The sequence below is a fragment of the Nannospalax galili genome, unplaced genomic scaffold, assembly GCF_000622305.1.
Source record: "Nannospalax galili isolate Female #2095 unplaced genomic scaffold, S.galili_v1.0 scaffold325, whole genome shotgun sequence".
Taxonomy (NCBI): domain Eukaryota; kingdom Metazoa; phylum Chordata; class Mammalia; order Rodentia; family Spalacidae; genus Nannospalax; species Nannospalax galili.
Window position 1 is genome coordinate 602,926 of NW_008355159.1, and position 27,722 is coordinate 630,647.

The following is a 27,722-nucleotide window of genomic DNA, read 5'->3' on the forward strand; positions in this document are numbered from 1 at the left end:
CTAAAACAAAGAATAAAATTCCAGATTGTGTATGTTAATACTAAATATGTTAAAGAAATCTTCAAAATGTAGCTTTGTAATTCTAGATATACCATGTTTTAGGGGAGCCTTCTAAAAAACAAAACCTAATACAATAGAGAGTTGATTATGCATTAAGAAGGAACTGGTGAGGTGAATCTAAATTTCTGCAAACATTTTTTTCACTGGTACAGCCGGATAATGTCTTTAAGATGGTCAATGTAGACACAGAGTTTCCTGGCTACTCCCAGATTCAACCCCATAATTCTGACCAGTCTCTCAGTAGTAAGCCGCAGTAGCGCATTACCATCAATATCCTGTAGAGAGAAAGAGTTTACAAAGATGAATAATACTGTCACATTTGATAAGCAGTTATTTTATGTACAAGAACACATAAAACTAGAACCGCTCACTCTAGATATAAAGTCTCTGAATATGCATCTACTTTATTAAATTTATCAAAAAATTATTGTATATGGCAAAGTATAATTAGACAACTTGTATATTCACATTGAATTTTAACCAAAAGCAAATTTAATATTTTTAAATGAACTTATCAAATGACCCGATTTTAAATACCATATTATTTATGAAATACTATGTATCTATGACAAAAGTAAAAACTATCAACAAGATAAATGAATTTCTTGGTTAATAACTTTCAGACACAAGCTGGGAATATGTCAGTGTTAATGCAAACAGTAAATGTGCTTGATAGTGTTGTCCTTATATGAATGCAAATTAGTTGTCTGAAGCTAATTAGATGCTAAGATCAATTATTGGTTTTCTTTCTATACTGAAAATGCTGCACATAGTGTATAGACATTGACTGCATTCATTAGGGCATTCTATTAATAGGTACAAGGTATCCTTTCCAAATTTCCTCTTAATTGATCACCTCATGCTACTAAAGCATATAATTTGGTTTTTGCAAGTTCCAGCTTAAAAATAAGACTTCATGGAGCTGGAGAGATGGCTCAGCAGTTACAAGCACTGGATGCTCTTGAAGAGGACTAAGTTTGATTTCCAGCACTCACATGGAGCCTAACAACTGTCCATAAATCCAGTTCCAGGGGATTCATCACCCTCTTCTGGCATCCATGGGCATTGCACACAGATGATGCACTCACATACTGGCAGGCAAAAACACTCATACACATAAAATAAAAATAAATCCTAATAAATAAATAAATCTTCATTTGATCATATATTGTTGCCTAAAAAGAACCCCAAAATCTCTTAAGGATGATGTAAAATTAGAAAGGAAAGGAAGTAGAACTTATTAGAATTTATCTCATGGCCATAAGACAAGAAAGAAATAAAAAGGGATACAACCAGTTCCTAACTGTTGAGCCAATCTCTCCAGCCCCACAAGTCATTGATTTGAACAAAAATATCTTATTTAAAATGATACATTACATGACGGCTGATAAAGTTGAAGAGGTAATCAGCCATTGGAGCATCAACACTGTACAGAAACTGTAGCACATCTCCCACGGTCCAGGTTGTAGGGTCACCAATGTATAGTTGTTCCATAACAGCAAGATTGCATTGGAATACTATATCTTCGTTTTCTATGAGGATAGGTGAAATAGACAATTATTGACTTGATCATTATCCTGAAAGAAAAGTTGTTAGGCAGAAAGTGAAAGTCTCACTACTGGGACCAACTCTTAGGTACCCAAGCAAGGACTCAAGATTTGAATTGTAAAATCTAGTCAAAGTCTGAATGAAGCTGATCTGAAGAGAGCTACATAAGAATATCCTATTGGACCCCTCACAAACAGTAGGCGCAGCTTCAGAAGATACCTTAAAGCTTTAATCATGGAATAGATGTAGCAATTAAAGGCCTCTCTGGACCACAGACAAGTATAGGAAAAGATGTTATCTGAATTAAATTAAGATACTCTGACCTAATTCTTTACTCTTTAAGGGTTTCAATCAGTCGCCTGATTTTTTAAAAAAATATTTTAGTTATTATTTTTTATTTTTATGTGTATGAGTGTATTGCCTGCATGTACGTAAGTACACCTGTGTGGAGCAATGCCCACAGAGGTCAGAACAGGGCGTCAAGTACCCTGTAACTGGAGTTACAGATGATTGCTAAGGCACCATGTGGGTGCTGGGAACTGAACCTAGGTCCTCTGCAAGAACAGATAGTGTTCTTAACAGCTGAGCCATCTCTCAGTCCCCAGTACCCACCTGGAGGCTAACATTCGTCTTTAACTCCAGTTCCAAGGAATACAGTGCCCTCTGAGGGCCTCTGAGGGCACCAGGAACACGCATGATATATACTTACATACATGCAGGTAAAACATTTAAGGAAGCAGGGGATGGTTCCGTGGTTAAGAGCACTGGTGCTCTTGCAGAGGACCTGGGTTCGGGTCCCAGCACCACATGGTGGCTAACAATCATCTGTAACTCCCATTCCAGGGGATCCAACACCCTCTTCTTACCTCCACATGCACTGCACACACAGGTGCACTTACACACATGCAGGTAATATTCAGGCACATAAAATATATTTTTTTTGAATGGAAGCAAACTGCTCCTACTGAGTTGCATAAAAAAGTTAACCACTACGTTAACCACTGTAGTAGGTGCAATTTCAAACTCACCAGCAACTGGGTCAGAAGATGAATACTGAGGCTCCGGTGAGGCCTGTCTCCTTGTTTCAATATTCTGTGTGGGGCCAAGCTCCCCTGGATCTTCTCGATAAATACTAGCATCATCTGCAGCCATGTCAAGATCCTGAGAGTAGTAGGGCTCTGCAGAAGTGCCAGCCCCGGCGTCATCAGATTCTAAATACTCATCATAAGCTTGGTCTTCATAAGCATTATATACTTGAGCGGAATCTGAGCCTGACTGTGGAGATTCAGGATATGCATCCTGGGAAGCCTCAGAATGATAAGATATTGATGCTATTGGCTCAGGGTTCTCAGGAGTCTCCAGGATGTTCTGGTCCTCCTGGTTCTCAGGGTTCTGGGTGACCTCAGTGTTCTCGGTAGTCTTTTCTGGCTTGTAAGGTTGAACAGTTGCTCTATAGTTTTTGGAATTGGATAAGGAATTTTCAGGAATATGTCTTCTCAGTCTCAAAATTTTAAAACTTTTAGAAATCAGGTAATTGTGTTTTTTAAGTACAAATTTATGGGGCTTCATAATCAAAGCAGAAATAAAAAATGAGTAGTCAGTACATTAATATCTCTATGCAACATTGTTTGGTATTATGAAAATTAAGTGCTCTCTTTTGAATGTGGGTTTTTTTTGTTCTTCAGACCTACATTTAATTTGTTTTATATATTATAGGCATAAATATAAAATACTCATTGTGAGGCTGGAGAGATGGCTTAGTGGTTAAGATCACATGCTGTTCTTCCAGAGAACCTGTGTTCAATTCTCAGCTCCCACATGGCAGCAAACAACCATTGGTAACTCCAGCTTCAGGGAATCTGACACCCTCTACTGGCCTCTGGGGGCTACTGCATGCATGTAGTATACTTATATGCAGGTGTATGTGTATGCACTCATACACACAGAATGATAAAAAATAATAATTTTAAAAGATAAAAATACTTCTTGTCAAATATTAAGCCTAAACTTCAGCATTCTTCCAAAATCATTTTAGTCTCTATCTGCTCCCACAAGTACAGCTAACCTTTGCTAATCTCACAATTAATAATTCTCTATCACTTTGGACTAACTGGCATCTTTAAATACCGTATATTTACCAAAGTTGTAGTTTCATATTTAAAGGATACGTCCAAAATTCTCTGGTACGATGAGTCTGGAGTTTTGATACTTTTTCATCAATGCTCTTTACCTTCTCTTCCAGCTTCTGAACACTTTCATTTATAGCCTGTTATAATAAAAGGTATTAGTAGTTTCTGTTTCAAAAGAAACACGTTTGAAAATGCATGAAGTGAAGTGTTATTTGCTAGATACAGTGGAAGCTCTCCAGCAGCCAGAAACCTCGTGTTACCTACTTAAGGCCTGCTTGTAAGTAGCACAGTCCACCTGGCTGAGACAGCTAATCTTCACTTGCTTCTGTGCTATCTGACTCATGCATACTTGGAAGGAGTTTCAATATCAGAAGGCCAGCACATCATAACATTAGGCAGACTCCCACCCTATGTGTGCTCCAGCAACTTCACACTCAGGAAAGTGCTCATTTACAAGTGTTCAAATCTGCTAATGAGGAGATTCACCTTCTACAGGGAACTCTTCAACCTTAAGACCTTAAAGAAGCATCGCAAAACAAGTAAAAGAAACAAACCACCACCCCTTACTTGGCCAGAACCCTCAGGGAAGTATGCAGTTCACAAAAATCCTTGATAATTACATACTACTATCAGTCTCTACCAACTTATTTTTACGAAATTCCCTCAAAATTAGATAAGACAATTTCCTTATAAAACATGACTTGGTTGCCCTTTCCTTTCAGTTGAGATATCCTGATGTGTAATTAGGCATATAATAAAACTGCACCCAAATCAATTTCCCTTAAAGGTTTTATAGTGGAAATGAAATGTTGAGCAATCTAGATAGAAAATACATGTATACATTTTATCAATAATTTTAATGTTCATATATATGTATTCACCTGAAAATGCTATTCTAAGTAGAAAATGTTAAAATGATCACAATACTTATAAGTAATTTGATATGGCAGGATTTCAATTAACTGTACACTTTCCTCTTATATAAGAAATGCTTTTACTCTAATGTTTTAGAAAACCATAGTGGAGAGAGAGAGAGAGCGTTTTCTTACCCGGCAATAGTTCAGGATAATCATAAGTGGTTTGGATTCATCTCCGTTTTCAGATACTTGAGATTGGGCTTGTTGATACTAGAACATTTTTATAAGTAGTTAATTCTCTATTTCAGTAAGAACTTCATTGAATAGTGTGGGAGAAAACATGCCTTATATTTATATATTTCAGGTTTTATTTTATTTATATATATTTTATTGTGCTTTTAAAATTTCATATATTTCCCATTCAAATCCAGACCATCACTGAACCTTATGCACTGTGCCACACATGCTGAGTAAATTATTTATTTTTTTATGTGTATGCATGTGTTGCCTGCATGTACGTAGGTGCACTCATGTCATGCAGTGCCCAAAGAGGACAGAAGAGGCAGTCAGATCCCCCGGAAATGGAGTTACAGACAATTGTTAGCTGCCATGTGGGTGCTGGGATTCGAACCCAGGTCTTCTGCAAGAACAGCCAGTGTTCTTAATGGCTAAGCCATCTCTCCAGCCCCTCGGGTTTTGTTTTAACCAACCTTTTAAAAGTCTTAAAATAAAAATTCACATGACCAGAAGTGGAAATGATAATTTCCAATTGAGAGCAAGGAACAATTTGTTAGAAGAATCTAGATTGAGAATTCCAGTACAAAGTTGCTCATAATTTCCTAGTATATATTTAAAAAGGAGGACATAAAGTGGCTAAGACCTCACTGTCTAAAGCTATTTAGGAAAAAGTACTTCCTTGAGTGTAAATTTAGAGGAAATTCATAGTGTATTTGGACTTTAAGCCTTTCTATTTAAGATGTTAAATGCTGATATATTGGGCAACTATTTGCTAATATTATTTACATTATTGGAATATTCAGTGTTTGTTTCATATGTATAAAGAACAGTATCATCATCATCATCATATGAAGATGTTTATGTTCTTGTCTGAGAAAGATTTTTTAATGAATTAAAAGGAAAAATGAAAGCTAGAACTAAAAAGAAAAGTTGGAGACTATAATTTCACTTCTCAGAAGCTCCAAAGATCTGTTGTGTCTCCAAAGGACTTTTGCCTGTTACGTATGCCAATGCCTATGTGGAAAAGTGTACTTGAGCCAGGCATGATAGCACATCCCTATGAGTACCAAAACTCAGGAGGCTGAAGCAGGATGGAGTACTTAAGGCCAGCCTGGGACAGAGACCCTGTCTCAGGAAACAAGGAAAAAAGATATACTCGCAGAAGTGTGCTCTCATTAGTCCAGCTACATCCCAGAGACCCTTTCCTGCCAAGCTTAACCCCTTCTGTACTTCAGAGCAGAAACATTAGCCTTCAATGCTGAAACTGCTTTCAAAGCAAAAAATTCTAAGTATGAACCAGAGACTGGGCTAATGTTTTTGATAAACAATCCAACAGTGCCACTCCGTGGCCAACGCAGGAAACACTTAAGCACTTTTCTTGATAAATCTCTAAACCACCTTTTAAGAAAAAATGGAAATGGGGCTGGAGAGATGGCTCATCAGTTAAGAACACTGGTTATTCTTGCAGAAGACCCGAGTTTGAATCCCAGCACCCACATGTCAGCTAACAACTCTCTGTAACTCCAGTCCCATGGGATCCGACAGCCTCTTCTGACCTCCGCTGGCATTCTGGCTTGCACGACATGGCAATGTACACATACACATAAAATAAAAATAATAAATAATTTTTTTAAAAAAATTGGAAATAAGACAGGGTATAAATAAGAGACCTTACATCACTGTTACACTTCAGTAAAATAATTGTTCTAAGAAGAAACTATGAATCAAGGAAAAATTTAAGGTAAACATACTTAGTAGCTCCCTATGTGCTTATTTCAAAATACGATAAATTCCCTGCACTGATTAGATAAGTAAAATATACAATTGGGCTATAGAACACTCCATAGGAAGACACAGCACTTTACCTTTATATAACGGCTTATGTTTTCAAAGCGCTTTCATGTAATTACACCCCAAATTGCTCTCAATAATTAACAGTGAACATTGTCTCCAAAGATGAAAATCATTACAGTTGATAGAAGTTGAGAGTTGCCTGCATTACTTCAGTTGCACTAATATCAATGTTCTTATGTAACTAAATATGTTCACAGTTAGACTAAATTATATATAGTATAGTATATACATTTTGGTTCAACCTCAAAGATTAAGAAACACAGCAGAATGTAACAGAAATGCAAAATAAGCAAACCACTTTGAAAAACTGCATGGCAGATTCTTATAAAGCTGAGTTTTACATCAACTCTACCATTTTGCAATTCAACTTCTGACTTTCCAGGAAACGTGTAAGTACATGTTCTCAAATTTATATACAGATGCTCATGGAAATTTTATATATCATTGTCAAATTCACTACAAAATTGTACTTCTTATATATTTCGCCATATGAAACTTAGCTCAGTTTAACAAGAACTATAAAGCACAAAAAAGAATAGAGATCATCAATATAGAATACAAACCTCATTGGCTTCATTGGAGCTAGACATCTTTGCTGTATAACAGGAGAGACTTACTTCCTCCGAGTTGAGCCTAATAATGTGACTGCTTAGTCACTAAGATAGGTAAACCTACTCCTGAAAGACAATGCATAAAACAGTTACTTCACACATCTGGTACCTGAATCAACCTGTATATGACTTTAAAATACTAAATCAGAGGCTGGAAAGATTGCTCAGCGGTTAAGAGCACTATCTGCTCTTGCAGAGGACCCGGGTTCAATTTCCAGCACCCACGTGGCGGTTAACAGCCATCTATAACTCCAGTTCCAAGGGATCCAACGCCCTCTTCTGACCTCTGTGGGCACTGCACGACACAGGTGCACCTACTTACATGCAAGCAATACACTCACACACATTAAAAAAGGAGGGGGGGTCTGTACTGACTTGGAATAAACATCAATGGTAAAAGCAAGTCCAAACTGTGAACACCGTGTTTCATGAAGACCGTGTTTCATAACTTGAAGTCTGCATAATATACACCCTGGAACACGACTAAACAAGAGAAGACTGCTAAGGCTTTTGTAAAAGGAATCAAAGGGAGTTTTTGCTCTAGGAAGCAGAGCACCTCCAGACTCTGCCCCAGGAGCCTGCTCTGATCTGCAGACTACCACCACAGCCGCCACCAGAGCTAGTGCCACTGCTTCTGTTGCCACCGCTGCTGCTGCCGCCGCCGCCGCTGCTATCATTATTGCTGCTGCCAGGATCCTGGGTCACCACCGCTGCCTCCTCACCTGTCCTGGACCCTTGAGAGCATCTCCAAGGCCCAATGAATCTCCAAAATCATTAGTTCCTTATTAGTTAGACTTTACATTAAATGTAAATAAATGGATTTGAAATATAAGATGAGAAATCTAGAATTCTCAAGGTTAGGTTATGGATCTGAGCTATTAAATACAAGACTGGTATCAGGTATGTCTGCAATGACAGGATCCTAGAGTCTGATTTCCATTCTTGCCACATAATTACTCGACAGGGCACGTTAGTGCAAAAGCTAATTCACTTTATCCATCCTGAGCCAGAGCAGCAATGAAGGGATCAGGGTTTCACCTCGTTTTTGTTCCCCTTCAATATATAGTGGAGATACTAGTGACCAAAAGCCAAAAGGACCAAAATCAAAAGGAGATTAAGAAGGTGAGAGCATTAACTCCCAAGTTAGTTAAACACAGATCAGTTCTGTATAAAATTTTCAAATTGTAAGGTATCTCGATTTGAACTGTAATTTCTACCACATTTTATATTTAACTGGAATTTTCTGACTATAAAATTAATGTGAGCTGTAATTAACCTACAGTATGACCACAAAAAGGAAAACTCACAGAAATGAAAATAAAGCACCTAACTGCTGCTCCCAGCACTGATGGACCTCATAACCCCAACCTTGAGTAAAAGAAGCCAGACACAATAGAGAACCTGGAAATCTTGTAAAACTCAAAACCAGGCCAAAGCAATCTATGGTGGGAAAAATCTTTCCAAGCTAACATCTTTAGAGATAACACAGTCTCTTTAACAACAACTTAGTGTCCTATCTTGTAAATGCATCAAGAAGTTAGTTCTGACAGTTTACTCTTACAGTGAATGCTGCAGGAGAGTCATGTACTGGTACAAGGAGTTCTAGAAGTTTCTAGAAGTTCCTAGAACTAAAAAGAATAGATTTTAAAAATGTAGAAAACAGGACATGCACATTTGGAAAATGCCCACATTACTTTTAAACAGTCCAAATAAATAGGGCTGGTGGAATCAGTCAGATGCTCTCCAACATACTTAATACCCTGTTGATCCTGAACATAGATTAAAACCGTAGCAAACAGTAGATAGTACCAAATGACTTAGGTGTCAGATGATTAGATGACTTTCTCTTATGCAACATATCGGTTGCTTCATATTCTTAGGATGGAGGAAATAGCATTCAATTTGTTAGTATTTTATTTTAAAATAGTTTCCATCTCTATGTCCAAGATCTTAATTAGATGGGCCATTTCCCACTATTAATAAGCCAATATTGATACATTTTTAAAGTTCCTGATATTCAAATTGTTCTGTAAAATGAACTGGGAAGGCTTTTGTCTCTTTCCATGCTCTAAAAAAATTACATCAAACCAGAATTTGATAAAAGTAAAAAACTTGAGCACAGATTTTTATAACATTTTCTAAGTTCAAACCATGATTAATGAGCTACTCAAAATTACTCCACATATTCTCTAGTTATTTCAACAAGTTACTTTTATACAGAAGTATAAGAATTTTTAATTACAGAACTATTACAAAATCTACTTGAAACCGTTGTTTTATTTAATTTGCACTTTTCTCTTTTTCTTAAACCTTGCTAATTAACAGCTCTATGAGACCGTTTTTATGATTGTCTCCATTCTTCTTATGGGAAAGCTGAAGTAAAGAATACATGAGTACTTTTTAAAAAAAAAAAAGCCTCATAGCTAGTAAGTGTAGACTCAGCATTCTTTACTTGTCTATTAGTAAAATCTTCTGGGTCCTTCCATAGCAATATCACAATAAAATCTAAACTCCTACCATGTCCTGCAAGGTCCTTAAAGAATGAGAAACATGCCTATCCCTCAAAGGTCATCTCATAGCACTTTCCCCTTGTTCTAAGCCTAAAATATTTACTAAGTGGCCTTCTGCAGACAAAGTATTTCCATTACTAATATAAGCTCTTACAGATACATAATTCCCTATTTACATTAATAAAATGCTTCCAAACTTGGCCATAGACAACTCCAGAGAACAGTGTGCAATAGATTGACATGGCTCATAGTGACTAGAAGAGCTGAAAATGAACTTTTTCTCTAAGAATCTTTAAAAACACACAAGACAAAATAAAATAAGCAGATATCTACACTTCAAGTTATGGAACTTCAAGCAGTCAATATCGAGCGGGTCACCTGATAGCAACTTATCCCCTAAGGCACAACACACAATTACTAAGACCAGTGAAAATGATCTTTTATACCTAAGACTTCTTAAAGACATACATGCCATATTACAATATCCAAATCTCTCCACTCCAAGTTATAAAATCCCAAAGAAGCTCAAATTGGGAGTTGTGTGCTATCAAACCAAAAGGCAGATCTCACAATGGCGAGGAGGTGTGAAAATTACCTTTTATCTCAATACTCCTTAAGGATATACAAAGCAAATCAAAACAGACAGCTATTTGTACTTCAAGTTCTAAAACCCCAAAGCATCCTCTATTGGTAGAGTCACCTGCTAGTCTCTCCACTTCAAATTACAAAATCCCAAAGAAGCCCAAATTGGGAGTCGTGTGTTATCAAATTAAACCAAAACGCATATCTGATGATGGCAAGGAGGCATGAAAATTAGCTTTTATACCAATACTCCTTAAAGACATAGATGGCAGATTAAAGCAGCCAGATATCTGCACTTCAGGTTAAAAAAAAAAAAAAAAAAAAAAAAAAAAAAAGAAAATAGCAGGACCAGGTATGGTGGTGCACACCTTTAACCCCAACACTCAGGAAGCAGAGGCAGGTAGATCTTTGTAAGATCAAAGCCAGCCTTTGTCTACATAGAGAGTTCCAGACCAGCTGGTACAACAGGGATACCGTACCTCAAAAAAAAAAAAAATCCTCCCAAAACAAAAGAAAAACAACCAAAGCATCCCATATCCAGAGAGTCACCTGCTATCAACTGATCCCATAAGGCATAGCTCACAATGGCCATGACCCCTGAAAATGACCTTTAAAGCTAAGGCTCCTTCAAAATAAACAAACTACCACAGCAAGATCGCTCCCATTCATGGTATAAAACCCCAAAGCAGGCCGTATTGGGAGCTATTGTCTATCAACTAATCCTATAAGACATAGATGACATTGACTAGAAGGAAAATGACATTTGCATTCTAAAAATCCTTAAAGACACACAATGTAAATTTAAACAGCCAGATATCTGCACTTCAAGTTCTAAAACCACAAAGCAACCCATATCTAGAGAGCCATCTGCCATGAACTTATCCCACAAGGCATAGGACACAATTACTTAAATGGTTAGAAATGACCTTTTCCCTAAGATTCCTAAAAGACATACCAGACTTAAGTTTGAATCCCTCCAGTTAAAGTTATAAAACCCGAAAGAAGCCCAGATTTGGAGTCATCTGCTATCAATTTATCCCATAAAACGTAGCTCCCGTGACTACTAAAATGACATTTTACTTTAAGAATCCTTAAAGACATCCAAGGCAAATCAAAACAGCCAGGTATTTGCACAAAAAGTTGTAAAACCCCACTGGGAATGGTGGTACACGTCTTTAATTCCAGCACTCAAAAGGCAGAGGCAAACAGAACTCTGAGATCTAGGTCAGCTTGGTCATGTGGTTCCAGGCCAGCTGGGGCTACAGCAAGACCCTGTCTCAAAAGACCCCCATGCCCCAAAATGTTTTAAAGCCCCTAAGTAGCCTCACCTGCTAGCATCATATCCCAAAAGGCATAGCTCACCATGCCTAGTATGGGTGATAATGACTTTTTTCTCTAAAAATTCTTAAATATACACAAGGCAAATTAAAACGGCCATATATCTGAACTTCATGTTATAAAACCCAAGCAGCCCATATCAAGAGCATCACCTGCTAGCATCTTATCTTATTAGGTATAGCTCAAATTACTAGGATGGGTAAAAATGACCTTTTATCCTAAGGCCCCTTAGAGACAAACAAGACAGATGACCACAGGTAACTCTCCATTTCAAGTTCCAAAACCCCAAAGCAAGCCATATTGGCAGTCTCCTGCCATCAAATTATCCCACAAGGCACAGCTCACAAAGAGTAGCATGGCTGAAAATGAACCTTCACTTTAAGAATCCTTAAAAATATAAAAGACAAGCTACCTTAGTGAAACCTGTCCACTTCAAATTATAAAACCCCAAAATAGCCCAAATTGAGAGTCACCATCAATTTATGGCATAAGCCTTAGCTCTCAATGAACGAGTACTGAAAATAACCTTTCCTAAAACAGTTTTTTTTACTTATTTATTTAATAACCACATACTTAGAAGAAGCATTTCATTACAACAGCATTGACATATTCAATAACAATTTCCTGACCTAAGATGCATCTCTTTCAAAACTGGCTGTAAATTTATAGGTTTACAGTTGAATTATTACAGCTATACAATATTGTATTCAGTATAAACCCTATAAGATGTAAAATCAAATGAGGTTTTAACCTTTAAAAAAAATCTCCATTTCATTAATAAAATACACAGTTTCATACACAAAAAATCATTTTTAATGCAATTGACATTAAGATTTTTACACCTGCGTTTCTAATCTCTATATATCTGATTATTACTAGTCACATTCAGTCACTTTCTGAGCTCCTTGGCATCTTAAAAATATGCAAGGCTAGCAGTTAGGAGGCAGAGACAAGTGCCTCTGTGTGAGGTCAAGGCTAGCCTGGACTATACAGTAAGTTCCAGGCCAGCTGAGGCTTCAGGGAGACCATGCCTCAAAGAACAAAGAAAACCAAAACCAACAAAAAAGACACACAGGGCAACACAAGCCATGAAGGAGCCCCACTTTAGAGGGATCCCCACATTTTACAACTATTTCTGCCTCCACAAAACCTCTACATTTTTTCTTCCTCCCCGTTAACATATTTAAAATAAAAGTGAGGCAAAATAGTCCCCAACAACCCTTAAAATGCCAAGACCCCAAACTCCGCCCCCCACCAGCCCACCCATAAAAGTTTTCTCAACTCCCAAGTTCGTGGACTCAGTAAAGTTAAAATTCGTTAAAACTGAGTCCACCTTTCCCACCAAAAAGAGGGGGGATTAAAAAAGGATCCACCCAGCAAGAAAGGCCAACCAAGTACTAAATTTGTGGCCAAATTTTAAAAGCTCGCACAATGCGGCCTCGCTGGGAGACCTAAGAATCATTGGATTCACTCAAACCACATAAATCACCCCCCAAAAAGACCTTTTAAAACGAGGCCACAAAATACAGACTCATAGTTCCCACCAAATCTTACCCCCTCAGGAGAGGCCCCTGCCTCAAAGAGCCCCCACCCTGAAGAAAAATTAAAATTAAAATTCGTAGGCTCCCACACAAATCTCTAAAAAAAAGTAAAAACGGAGGAGAATATACACCAAATATACCTATTTTAGTCCAAAATTGGCCACAAAAGCAGCCTGAGGGGAACCAGAAAGGCAACAGAGGAGCTACGGGTTCCCCCAACCCTGAAGAAAAACTAAAATTAAAATTCGTAGGCTCCCACACAAATCTCTGACTAAAAAAAGTAAAAACGGAAGAGAAAATACACCAAATATACCTATTTTAGACCAAAATTGGCCACAAAAGCAGCCTGAGGGGAACCAGAAAGGCAACCGAGGAGCTACAGGTTCGTGGAACCGCCCAGATCCACACCTGGAAGTGACTAGAACGCTAAGAGCTGTTTGACGCCTTTTAACCAGCCACCTGCCGGAAACTATGTACGAGGAAATGACGTACAAGTGTCACAACCAATGTTAGAGCACGTTACAAATGTCATAAAGCACAACTGTGTGCATAGCTGCAATTGGCCAATTCTGCTAGCCAATCAAAAGTCGCCCAAGCCTTTCGCCAGCCAATCTGATGTGGGCAGTCAAATGGCTGTATCCAAGGGGACATTCCCGCCCCCCCCCACCGCCCCTTGGCCTTTGGGCTGACCTGTCACCTGGAAAAGGAGGGTTTAGAGCAAGAGACAGTGGGGGCGGTCCTTCCTGCCCTCTGTGAGGCAGGGTCAGGGGCCAATCAGAGATCGCCCAAGCCTTTGGCCAGCCAATCCTATGTGGGCTGTCAAATGGCTGTTTCCAAGGCGAGATTTTTACGGGCTCTTGACCAGGTAGGAGGATATGACGCATATGTGTCGCAAACCGGGTGAGAGCACTTTATATGCATTGCAAATCTCAAGAGCCTGAAAGACAATGCACAACTGTGTGTTTGACTGGGATTGAATGATTCTCCCTGTCAATCAGTTTTCGCTCAAGCCTTTGGTCAGCCAATTCCATGTGGGCAGTCAAATGGCTGTTTTCATGGGGATATTTTTCTGCTCTTGGCCTTTTTGCTGAAGTGTCAACACAAGGGAGAGTTTAGAGCAAGAGACAATGGCAAGGATCCTTCCTGTGTATTGTGAGGGAGGGGCAGAGGCCAATCAGAGACCACCCACGCCTTTGGCCAGCCAATCCCATGTGGGCAATCAAGTGGCTGTTTTGAAGGGGAGATTTTTTCTGCTCTGGACCATGTAGGAGGATATGACGGCTTATGTGTCACAAACCAAGTTAGATCACTTTACATAGGAGGCAAAGCTCAATAGCCTGAAAGTTGACACAGAACTGAGTGCATGACTGGGATTAGACAATTCTGCTAGCCAATAAGAGTTTGCCCAAGCCTTTGGCCAGCCAATCCCATGTGGGCAGTCAAATGGCTGTTTCCAAGGGCAGATTTTTCCTGCTCTTGATCAGGAAGGATTTGCTGCGCATGTGTTGCAAACCAGGTTAGAGCACGTTACACACATTGCAAAGCTCAAGATCCCGAAAAGTGACACACCCCCATGTGCATGGCTGGGATTGGATGATTCTAGCAAATCAGAGGGTTGCCTAAGCCTTTGGTCAGCCAATCCCAAGTGGGCAGTCAAATAGCTGTTTCTGGGGGGTTTTCTCTGCTCTTGGCATTTGGGCTGACGTATCAACTAGAAAGGAAGGGTTTAGAGGGAGAGGCAGTGACAAGGAACCTTCCTGTCTACTGTGAGGGAGAGGCAGGGGCCAATCAGAGATCACCCAAGCCTTTAGTCAGCCAATCACATGTGGGCAGTCAAATAGTTGTTTCCATGAAGAGATTTTTCCCCAACCTTGGCCTTTGGGCTGATGTATCAGCTTGAAAAGGAGGGTTTGGAGTGAGAGGCAGTGGCATGGATCTTTCCTGCCTACTGTGAGGCAGGCACACTGGCTTCTGAAGTTCGAAGTCAGCCACCAAATCCCAGATTTATTTTAATGAGGCAGGTAGGATTGGAAGATCAAGGAGCATTTAGAGCCGGGTGGCAAGTGCCTGTCATGAATACAGAATGTTCTGGGGCTGCTCTGGAGCTTGCCCTTGCTACTGCAACCTCCATCTTCCAAAGCAGTTAAGGGCCAGCTGCCTAGGGGTGTGGCAAGCAAGTTGATTTAGTTACAACAAGCACCTTATTGTTTACATCTAATCCCACATTTTCTTTCTCCCCAATGATGCATGTGAACTGGGTTCCAGGGGTAAACATCACTGCTAAAACTTGAAAGGGTGGGTGTCTTAGCAGTTGTTCTTTCTTACCTTGGCTAGGAATATGAGGAAAGTTATTTCTAGCCTCCAATAAGCACAGTTTGAATTACAAAACTAACAGATTCCAAAGTCATACTTGCAAGATTTGAATGGTTAGCACTTATTCACTCTATAGCCAGCTGCAAGCAGGTCAAATAATAGCCCTGTATTAAATTTCCCCCAATATAACATGGGTATACAACTTAAAGTATATGAGTTTGTGTATGCAAAGAGCTTAATACCAGAGATAAGATTTTCATTTATTTATTTTAATGTGTATGAATGTTTTGCCTGCATGAATATAAATGCATCACGTTTGTGCAAGCCTTCGAGGTCAAAAGAGGGCTTCAGATCTTCTGGAACTGGAGTTACAGAGGGTCATTAACCACCATGTCAGTGCCAGGAACTAAACATAGCTCCGCTGGATGAGCAACCAGTGCTCTTAACCACTGAGCCATCTCTCCAGCCCCAAGAGACAAAATTTTATTATGTAATAGACTATGTAGCATTACCTAGTTTGTCTTACATACTGTTTGCCTTACATACAAATATTTGTCTACTTATCTTTGGAAGGAAATACAAGTTTAGGAAACAATCAGAAGCAGAGTATTGGGGGCTGGAGAGATGGATCAGTGGTTAAAAGCACTGACTGCTCTTGCAAAGGACCTGGATTTGATTCCCAGCACCCACATGGCAGCTAACAACCATCCGTAGCTTGTTCCAGGGGATCAGAGGCCTCTTCTGACCTCCGTGGGCAATGCACAACACAGGCACACTTACACACATGCAGGTGATACACTCATACACATAAAATAAAAATGATAGGTAAAATTTTATAAAGAAGCAAAGTGTATCAAAATAAAGTCATAAATCTCAACTTGTAGAAAGGCGCCACAAATAAAATAGCTTGAGGATTGGAAATATATCTTTTTTCTCAAAACGATACCAGATTAGTGTTCATTATAGTTACATTGCTTTTGCACCAATAACGCCCTCCTTTATATTCAGTTGCTTATAAAGCACTTGCTGTTTGGGAAGCCTCAAGAATAGTTACATAACAAGGATGAGAAAACCCAGTTGTTTAATTGCAGTCACGTTTATTTGCAGTTTCTATACACACTTTCTAGGTAATCAAACTTTTCTGATACATTTTTGAGAGGGGTTCACAATGAAACTGTCACCGTTTTTTACTAAAAATAAATACAAGACTTAAAGTGTTGCACAGCTCTAAAATATACAAAGGCTTGGATTGAATGTAAACGTTGAAAACATTTTACAAAAGAAACCATCTTTGCAACAATTTAAAAAGTTCATATTTACAAATATTACAAAAATACAAAATGGATGCAAGTCCACAAACCATTGTCTTTTCGGCCAGCAGGAACTGGTTCTAGTACCAAAATACTTACACCGTAACCTTCCATAGTTTTTACAATCTAGATCTCTAAATTGCCACCACTGCCCAGGAATGTGCTCACTAACCGGCCATTGGCAAAAGCAAACAGCATGTTTTGTTTGCTATAACTAGTCCATGTCCTCTACTAAGCCAAAAAATAGGACAAAACAAGAAACTCAAACCAGAATCACAAAAAAGCAAGAAATCAAAAGAAAATTCCCCCACACAACATAAACATGTTAGATAATCATAAAAGAAAAAAAAAATAACATCAGTGCAAACAACAGAAGAAAAGTTTGGATTTTTTTTTAATAATACCTAATGTGTGTACCCTGCTTCAAGCTGGCAGTGATGTTAAAGACAGCCCTAAATCTTGCTCTCACTTATTCTATAATAAAGCTGTGTAGAATATTCCAGATTATTAAGGAATTGCTTGATTTTTAACTGTTTGTCATTCAATATTCTTGTCCAGAGTGAATCTAAAATCCATCTTTATTTGGATTTTCTTTAAATCTATGAATATAAAATAGAGAAACTCTGCTATAGATTTTTAGAGTAAACAAAATAAGTAAAACTATATTATAAGGGTTAGTTCTGTGATGATTACATAGAGGGTATCTTATTGCCTCACAATTCAAGTCAAATATGTATTTTAAAATATATATGGTACTATTACTTAAATTAATGTCAATAATAAAAGGTGACATTTTTTATTAAAGCCAATTCACGTGTTTTCTATTCAAGCTTTATAATCACTTTTAAAGCCCACATACCTTTCTTCACGCTTAAAATCCCCTAGCTACACAAAAGCCATACTGCAAACGAACTGCTTTTATGAAAATTACAAATGATCACCTACGGTGACTGAAAATTATGATTTCTTATCACATTTGTCTAAAAACTTTTATTTTTAAAATTTTTTCAAGTGTACTTTTCAAACTGAGACAGATTTTTTTCATGAACCATATGGTGTCAAACCATGCTGGGTTTTTTTTTTTTCAATGAATGATGTGTTCCAATGACAAATGGTGGTCCATTTTTTAAACCCCTAAACATTTTCAATAAAAATTATAACACTTTGTATATGTTCAAACCCTTTACCAGGTAGTTTATCTATCCCCAGCACACACTTGAACTCTCTCTCTCTCTCTCTCTCTTTCTCTCTCTCTCCTCATTCTCAATCTCCTCCTCTACCCCTCCACCCCCAACACCCATTTTACATACAATAATGACAAGAAATTAAGTAACACAGTTTGGTAGTAAAAACAAATAGTAGAAGAAGCCAGACTTCTTTTTTTTCCCAAACAAACAAATCACCAACAACAATCAGATTCTCTAACTCTTAATCTGTAACTATTAAAACACATTTCTATTGAAAGACAGTATCTTCCTAGACCAGACTTTCTCCTTCATTTTGCATGAGTTAGTCCTAAACAGTAAACCCCTTTCATTCATCCTACTTTCTCAAATACCACTTGCATAGGCATAAAGCCAGTTGCTTATTGATTTCTTGGTAACCCTGGTATGTTCTATCATTGTAATGACATTCTACCTTTTCATAGCTCATATCCCTTTTCAGTTATTTCTAAGTTCTACCTCTCCCATTCAAAATCTATTCTAAGCACATGGCTGCTTATATTTCTGACTTATGATTCCAAACATTAGTATCAGTTCACGTTAAAATCAGAGGTGTGAAAACCACTTGCCGATTTCAACTTGTTACATTTTTTTTTCAGTTTTAAGACAAGAAAATTCAAGTAATTTCAAGTAATTCAGCTTGTTTCCCTGCCTTCATTTTATCAGAGCACTTGCCCTGATATTTCCTTTCCCACCCACCACCCTCCCCTTTTACCGTCAAGCAGATATAGTAAAACCAGACGAAAACTCAGTTGTGTGTAGCATTGTGAACCAGAGCCCCATGCCAAGTTAAAGAGTGAATATAAATAATGCATATACACATACTTATTTCCCAACTACATTGTTCACAGTGTCATTTCTGTTAATTTTTAGGTAGCATGAATCTCATCAGCATAGAGAGAAATCTTTGCTGAAAACTCATCACAGGTATTTACTGAGAAGTCAGTAGCTCTGTGGCATGCTTACGTTTTATTTCTGTTAGTTTTAAGAACCTGGAGCTAATTGCTAAATTGTTTAATAAGTTTTAAAGAGCATAGTCATTCGATTATGACTGTTTATGTTCCCAGTAGCCATATATAAAACATGACCTAAAATTAACTACTGGTTTCCCTATTCATTCTCCTTAAAGCAATCCATTGACAAAATTAAATTCTAAAGGACACTGTTAAATGCTATTTGGGGGTGGGGGGTGGTTGCATCAAGAATGGTGATTTTTCTCTCATTGATTAAAAAAAATCAAAGCATGCTTTTTCATTGTGTTCAGATTGCCACATGACAAATCACAGCCACAAGGTGAGATTAACTTGTTTCTGCTGTAATTTGTCACAATAATATTTTAAATTAATCACATTTCAGTATATGACCTCAAGAATTCCATTATTTCACCAGTTTTAAATTCCTTTTTGAAGTTTATCACTCAGGAATCATTTTGGTGGACATTTAAATATGGTATTTGATATGAAAATGGTATTCACAGAATACAGTTATTACACTTTATTTTTGTGTCTTCTATAAACAGTTGGTATACGGTAGATAATTGGCTACATGTCCACTCATTGATAAATCTATTTACACATTTTATCAAAAATATGGTATTTACATATGTGTAGTTCTTTCTTCTAAATTTTGCTTTAGCTCATTTTAATGTAAAAAAATACCAAACTTCCAGAGTAATTGCATCTTCTTAAAGAATCATGACAGTGAGGGCTTTATTTTCTGAATAGGCAGCTCTGGGAAAAACTTGTCCAAGTTTCAAGAAAGTTAGATAATTTGTGTTCTCTGTTATCACAAGGAATGAAATCGGGCAAATCAAACTATGCTAAAGAAAACCTTGAGAGACAAGAATAGCTACTTAAAACATGGAAACTAATCAAGAAAAACTAAACCACGTTCTGTTTCCCCAGCGTATATTTAGAAATTCATTGCCAAGCAGCGATGCGATGCTACCCCACCCTGTTGTCACTTCCCCCAATTCTTCCACGGTGTCCCAAAATTCTTTCATTACTAAGGGGCTGAACATTCGGGTACAGGTTGGCTCAAACTATGTGGAGCTCTGAGAGGAGCGGTCATCGTGCGGGCTCCCGTCGGAGTTTTCTGTCTCTCCCTCAGAAATGGCCTGCATTGGCGTATTGTACAGCCGGCAGCGGACACTGTACCGGCTGCTGCTGGCCACGGGTGGGGCTCGGGAGCGTCCAACTCGGGCCGATGCTGAGGTGGCAAAGTTCTTCGAAGAAAACCCTTCTGCATTGACTCGTGGAGAACATGGAGACAGAGGAGACAATGACTCGGCCCCGGGAGAGCCCTGCTGGGCATCATCCGTGCTCTGTGAGGACTCTGGAGTGAGTTCCCCAGGAGGCTTGGGCAGGACCGGACTCTTCAGGATCTCGGTGGCAGACATTCGGTAACTGGAATCTGAGCGACTGCCTTTCTTAAGGAGCAGCAGCTTAAACTCTTCGTTGGATGTGTTGGACTTTTTGGCATTGCGGTAGATCAGACCAGGAGACCTCTGGCTATTCCCAGCTGTCACACTGCCGCTGGATGAGGTGACAGAACTGGCACTGCTGCTGCCGCCGCCAAGGGGAACTCTTGATTTGCTTCTAACAGACATGTCCCCGGAATCTTTTCTGCCAAGCACTTTCCTCTTGGATCTTTTAGGAGAAAATGGGACAAAAATCTGAGCCACATACATTTTTACGAATCAAGAAGTATTGGATCTCATTTCTGCAACTAGTGTATTTAAAGAGCATCCTGTCTGGTAGAATAGAGGTTAAGATCCAAGATTTTCCCTTGAGTCACTCACAGTTTCTGGGAAATTCTGACTGCCTGTGGCCATCAGTTGGGTTGTGGAGATGACTTTTTAAACAATGGCTAATGAGGAAGTTTGGGATGCTAAGGGAGGACTTACTGAGCTCGCTTGCAAGAATTTAAGGGGAAAAAAACTAATGACTTCTGGTTGAGAAACAAGAAGGTGGAGAAATATTGTGACTTTTTCTTATTAAATCTGTCTGTACAATACAGATTAAATGCTCTCACATTAAGAACTGGCTATCTAGGAGCTTGTATCTAATCCTTAAAAGATTTTAGGGTTACCTCTTCAGAGGGGAGAATGTTGGAGGGGAGGGAGTGGGCATGGATTTGATCAAAACACCTTATATACATGTATGAAATTCTCAATAAAGTTTTTGTAAAAGTTAAAAGAAAAAGAAAAAAGAACTGGCTTCCAGCCAGGCATAGTGGTGCATGCCTTTAATCCCAGCATTCGAGAGGCAGAGTCAGGTGGATCTCTGCAAGATCGAGGCCATCATGGTTTACATAGTGACTTCCAGGCCAGCTGGGGCTACAGGGAGTCCCTGTCTGAAAAGTTAAAAAAAAAGAAAAAGAATTTTCTTCCAAATAGTACTAAATGCAGCAAGTGGATGATGGTGCAGTGGATGGTGGTATAGGACTGGCCTTAGTTTGATACTTGATGGGCCTGTAATGGATATAGCAGGGTGCACTACAGATTATTCTACATTTGAATTTCCTGCACATGAAAATTAATTAAATGACTTTTTCAATAAATCAATCCATCTCTGGTGGCAAATACCATGTCTCTTAGCTACCTACGAACATCAACAGCACATTAAGCAAAAAGCTAACTCCTTCTGAGAGACTACCTAGACAATCCCTGGAGCTCTTAAGATGCTCTACACTGTAAGCTCTCAAGAAAGGAAAATAACTCTTGCCATTGTGCTATAAATTAATAATCAAATCCTATTAAAATATAAATCTAAGTTTAACAAACTCCTTAAGTCTATATAATCTCCATACCCATCATCATATTGTTGATTTTCTTTTGATAGTTATGCAGGTATAAACTCAATGAATCTTCAGCATAACTCAGTCATGCTAAGCATTGACATCATGCTCTTTCACCAACTTAACCTATGGAGTAAAGAAAATGTGAGCTTTGCACTTGCAGACCAGCCTGCTTTTGTTCACAGAAATCTTTGTGGTTGGTATCTTTATATACCAGTGTCTCATACCCCAATAGGGTTGAATTTCCAAATACTGTGTGTTTTTCCCAACTAGACACACAAAAATATATTGTTTTATAATCAATATTAAATGTATGAGGTATAGTTATCTCTACTTATAGTAAGGGGTTGGATTCAGAGATTTTTTTAACTTATTCAAGACTGCAGAAAAAGGGGCAGAGTTAGGATTCGAATCCATGTCTTTGTGATTCTACAATTTACATCTTGCCTACCATTCTAGATACTGCATATGTTTCTTTGAGTATAAGTATCTGGTTTATTAACTTACATACCAGATTAATAATTAATCCTGAGGTTAGGGATAATATGTGGGGGTTAGGGGAATATAATTGGAATTTAGACTATATCTGTGGTGAAGAACATAACTACTGATTCTTCATCCTGGTTGTGGGGAAGGATACCTGCTAAGGTACAGAGAGAGGGTGCTACTTACAGAACCCTTAATAAAATACAGTTGTTGAAGAGCAGTGATCCTTCTTTAAGAAAGAAATGGATCAACAAAAAACAGAAATCTTTTAAAAAGCAGAAGCCCTGGGGGAAAAGATGGAAAAACTTCAAACTGCTCACAAAAAAAAATTTCACCAGAAATAGTTAGTCTGGGGCTGGAGAAATGGCTCAGTGGTCAAGAACACTGACTGCTCTTGCAGAGGACCTGGGTTAGATTCCTAGCATCCACATGGAGGCTAACAACCATCTGTAGCTCCAGTTCCAGGGGATTCGACGATGCCTCCTTCTGACCTCCACAGGCATTGCACAACACGGGTGCACCTGCACACGTGCATGCAATACACTCATACACATAAAATAAAAATAATAAATAAAAAAAATTAAAGAAGAAATAGTAAGTCTGTGAACCAGGAAAGATAATCCCCGCATTCCACTCTATGGGAATTCCATATAGGCCCCCAGGTATAAGAAGGCAGTCATGTTTATGAGAAGAGGAGGCATATCATTATTGTCTAGCTCAGTGGATATGTTTGCTTTCAAGAGTGAGTTCTTGCTCTATATTTTTGAACTCCAGCTGGAATGAATTTGTAATTCTTGCAAATATGGACCACTGATAACAGACTATCAAGGGACAAATGTGAAAGCATGCACGGGCAGCCAAGACACAATGCGTTCTGGGAAAGCGACGCAGATAACATTTCTTTTTCATCAGGTACAGCCTTTAATTTTAGACATAAAGGTCAGTGCTATGAAAGAAATTTAAGTTTTAGGGAGACATGATATAAAAGGAGGAATTTTCAGCTGTGCAAAGCTGAGATAGATGGACAGGCAAATAGAATCTCTTATATTTGTGGCTCTGGTCATTTTAGTAAATCAACATATGTTTGTCTCAGCTAGTATATGATTTTAGCTTTGAGCATATTTTCAGGCTCAAGAAATCACTTAAGAGTCAGAGTGTTAAGGGTATATCTCAGTGGTGGGGTTTTTGCCTAGCATGTGTGAGGTCCTGGGTTTGATCCCCAGCATTGTGAAAATAAATTTTTTAAAAAGTAAGTCAGAGATTATAGTAGAGTTTGAGCTTTTACTCAAAGTCACTTAACTATAAAATTTGTTCCAGGATGTCTTTCTTCAAGAAATTGCCCAATATCGTCCCCTCAGAGGTTCTTATGAAACTTTCTTAATTGAAGTCAATCTCTCTCTCCCTCTCCACATATACATATATATATATATATATTCATATTTCCCAATATGCATATAAGTTTATCAATTTGATTTGAAAAATATCTTCTTTGCTTGCTTTTTTGTTGACTCTATTCAAAATAAAAAAATACTTTGCCATATCTGCATTTGATGAGAAGCATTTTAAAAATAAAACCTTTCCTGCGCCTTTTGTTTTTGAGGAGCTGATTACACAGCCTCACCTGTGAATGACAGCGAATAGATCTTCAGTTGTTCGAGGTTTGTTTGGAGACACAAACACACCGTCTGCTTCAGCTTGAGAGTCTTCACTAAGTGGTGAAATGATGGCGTCATCGCTTGGTGATAATTCTTAAAATAAGAACAGGCATCTTTAAAAGGCAGTTATACAACTCACTACCCTGGCTTCACTGACTCAGGGATCAAACAAGTTTTTGAAATGGGAGAGAGATTTGTCAAATATTAGTTTCTCTGTAACAACAACTTTTTCCCCAATTATTTAAATAAGTGAAAAGAAATGGTGGAAGGAAACCAACACCCATGGCTACAGAGTATAATGAGGAATACAGGAAGCACCACAGGACACATTTCCATCCTATCAAAGATATCAATGACTGACCTTTCAATGAAGTCTCATCCATACATCTTTGGGTCTCCTCTGCTCTGCTGTTATCAGAGGCACTTTTGGGTGAAATACCTGAAGCAATATTTTCCCATTCAGAACATTTCTCGGGGAATGAATTTACAGTTGATATCTCTGATTCATAGCGGAGAGTCACAGGCACTTTGTTCTGGTGGCGGCTCATAAGTAGTTGATGCTTACGTTGACTGCTTATGTCTGTTACTCCAGTTGGTGAGTTAGATTGAAATGTGAGTCCATCCACAGATTCTGGCTGTCCAACTTCTTCCTGAATTCCAGAGGATGCCTTCTGTGCTTGTTCTAGGGCTCCATCTAGACCAGCTCCATACTGCATGATTTTACAGCCTAAATCATTGGGGCGTGCAGCAGACACGCTTTGAAATCCTTCTGTAGAAAACCCGCAGTTTTTACTTGATATGTTTTCTGGAATAGGCTCACTCTCTATCTGTGTTTGGTCTTTCATCACATTTGAATCTCGAAGATTGCTACTGGCTGAGGTTACAGTTTCTGGATCACACTGACTCTTCACATCAAAAGTAGGATTCCTTTCCAAATGTAGTTTATCTGGTCCCATCTCAACTACAGAGGAGTCTAAAAAGGACAGTAGAGTGTCTTCAGTAGAGTACTGCTGCAGTATTGATTTCTTTGCTGTGTGTGGCCTAATCTTACCAGGAGACAAGGCAGCCATTGTGACAGCACTTTCTTCTAAGTAGGGGAGATCTGTATTGTTACCTTCTTTTTGTTTAACTTCTTCAGACTTACTGACAGACCTAAGGTTAACAGATTTCAAGACTGTTGGTGTAATTGCAAGGGATGGTGGAGGATTTGACCTCAGGATTTCTCCTACTGTATTCGGTTTATGAGTAAAAACATGCAGTGGATGACGGTGGTGGAATGGTTTGTTCAAAACACTATGAAGAGCACTTAGGTCAAGATGGGTAGGAGGTATGATTGGAAGTTCCAAATCTTTGCTCAGTGATAGGGCTCCATCTTTTAAAGAGGGTTGCTGTAAGGAAGATTTCCTTTCTGGAACTTTAGGTTTTCTTTTGCTACCTCCAGGAGACAGTGGACCTGAAAAGAAAGCTGTAGGGAATGAGGAAGTTGGTGTTTCAGATTGGCTTGAATAGCCACTTGATGGAGATGCCAAGCCTGCCAGTTTTTCTGGTGAAGCCAGTTTAAATTCATTGTCAACAGAAGGAAGAGATGGAGTGGTTGCCCTTGATTCTGATTGGGATGTTTGGGATTCAGAGCTCTCGGGGGATTTGATGCATTCAATAACTGTGGTAGCTGTAGCCGTGCTTGAGTTAGATAAGGATCTATAAGGATCATTTGTTTTCAAGTCATTTAAAAGCCAGAGGTCTGCATAGTGAGTTGATTCAGCACCTTCAACTTTGAATGGTGGAATGTCTGTAGTATCCAACTGAGGTTCTTTAACACCATGTTCACTCTGGTTTATCCAAGAAGATTCCTGCTTGGCAGGAAGATTGGCATTTTCCATTCGAGAAGGAGTGTTGGAGAAATCAAGAGGCAACTTCATTTCCCTGGAACTATGAGGCAGATGCTGACCACTGCTTATCTTTGGTTCTTTCTTCTCAGGAACCTCTGCATTTCCTTCGGACTTTCTCAATGATGAGCTACGTTTAGGTGGAGTTGGTTTTGCCTTTGGTTTCCTAAAAGAGATGCTTGGTCTCCCCTGCCTCCTGTGGTCCAAGTAGTCCTGCCATGTGCAGTCTGGAAGAGAAGGAGGAACCCCCACACCCTGGCCATTCTCTGGGCCCATGGCTGCATAGTGACAGACATAACTCTTGTTACTTTTGAGACCACAATCAAAGTGCATGGAAGTATAGTATCCTTCTGTGTCCACTGAGAAGTGAGAGCTGGTATCTGCTTTGTCTGATGGAGACTTTTCCAGAAAGCTGTCATAAGTAGCCATGCTTGTGAAACTTGGGCATCCTAGGCTATCTGCCTTGGGACGCTCAGGGCTAAAATCTTGATGGCAAGATGCATCATGGTGGTGGTGCATATAATTCCACTCACTATCACTTGTGTTGCTGTTGTTGGGGTCATCCAGCAGATCCGCAACAGTAGAAGTGAAGGAGTTTGCCCGGTGTCCTCTTACTTTATCCAAGTGGTCACTGTACTGTTCTGCCACAAAGACACTGGTGTCCTCATTAGCATGAGGAGCTGTGTTCAGTGACAATTCTGAGTCACAGTGGGATGAGCCAGTGAGGGGAGGAGAAGCTGCAGGAGGGATGGTTTCTGAGGTCTGTGAGGGGCATGTGGAGCTGCTCCCACTCCAGTTACCACTGGATGACTGGTGGTCATCTTTCTGGTCCATGTGGCTGCTAAGGAGGACACCAGTAGTGGAAATACAGTGGATGGGGCTCCCAAAGGTATCTGAGTTGGAGGAGATGTCACAGCTTCCGGAGTCAGCAGCCATTCGGGACAGACGAGACCTCCCTCTCTCGCTTAACTTGTGCTGGGGGCTGTGAAGATGTTGAGAACAGGCCAGGCCCAAAGCAGGCTGGTGTTCCTGTGTATTCGGGCTGATTGGGGCTTCACTGCAATCATTAGGGGTTCTTTCGTGGTCAGCCACAAATGGCTCTCCTTCATATGTTGAGGGTTTAGCACCAACTTTGGGCTCAGCATCTCCACCTCTGTTCCCCTCCCGAGGAAGGCTCCGAGATCTTGTGCGGCTGCTTACTGCAGGAGAAAACATAGTGTCGCCTTTGTCGGCCAGTGAAGAAATGTTGCCGGCAGAATGAGAAAGGGAAGCTGCGATGCTTTGGCCCCTCTGAGCTCTGATTCTCCTTCTGGACGGGGCGGCAATCAGAATATCCTCAGTTTGGCACTCAGAGTCCCTGGTTCCAGATCTCCTGTTGACAGTGTTGGAGGGGTCTGGGTTTGTGTGCACAATCACATTCCTTTCCCTGGCCACTGGCGATTCATCAGAATCTAAGACACATGGAAAACACCATGAGATATTCACATAGCAGCAGACAAACAGACACTTTGAGAGCTGTTTCTGAGTCTCTGTGCTGGCATGTTAGAACTTTCTCTTACAGAAAAAAAATCATTATGTAAAATTAGGAGAAAGTTAAAATGCTTTCTGACTCTGGATTTGCCTCTGTCTCTCCACATGCATGCATATAAGTGTGTATACCTACACACATATATATCATGTACACATATTGAGAGAAGATATGCTTTTGTATTTTTTATGAATCATCTCTCTTCATTCTCACGTTAATTTGCCCCAACAAGTGACTGCTTTCATAAAAGAAAAAA

At 39.2% G+C, this 27,722-nt stretch overlaps 2 protein-coding genes across 2 annotated transcripts in view; both read right to left on the reverse strand.

Annotated features, from left to right (window-relative positions):
• Nucleotides 1-200: 200 nt before the first annotated feature.
• Nucleotides 201-7,973, reverse strand: Scml1 (Scm polycomb group protein like 1). Its single transcript, XM_008852223.1, has 5 exons — nucleotides 7,896-7,973; nucleotides 3,777-3,874; nucleotides 2,637-3,058; nucleotides 1,438-1,592; nucleotides 201-335 (listed from the first exon to the last, which is right to left on the reverse strand). Exons 1-5 carry the CDS (start codon nucleotides 7,971-7,973, stop codon nucleotides 201-203), a joined length of 888 nt encoding a protein of 295 aa, XP_008850445.1.
• An 11,469-nt stretch (nucleotides 7,974-19,442) lies between these two features.
• Nhs (NHS actin remodeling regulator) overlaps nucleotides 19,443-27,722 on the reverse strand; it is a 352,300-nt gene continuing 344,020 nt past the window's right edge. The window contains exons 7-9 of the mRNA XM_008852205.3: nucleotides 24,414-27,389; nucleotides 24,019-24,145; nucleotides 19,443-20,761 (exon numbers count right to left, since the gene is read on the reverse strand). Coding sequence (XP_008850427.1) covers nucleotides 20,155-20,761; nucleotides 24,019-24,145; nucleotides 24,414-27,389 — 3,710 coding nt within the window. The 3' untranslated portion in view covers nucleotides 19,443-20,154. The remainder of the gene's footprint in view (nucleotides 20,762-24,018; nucleotides 24,146-24,413; nucleotides 27,390-27,722) is intronic.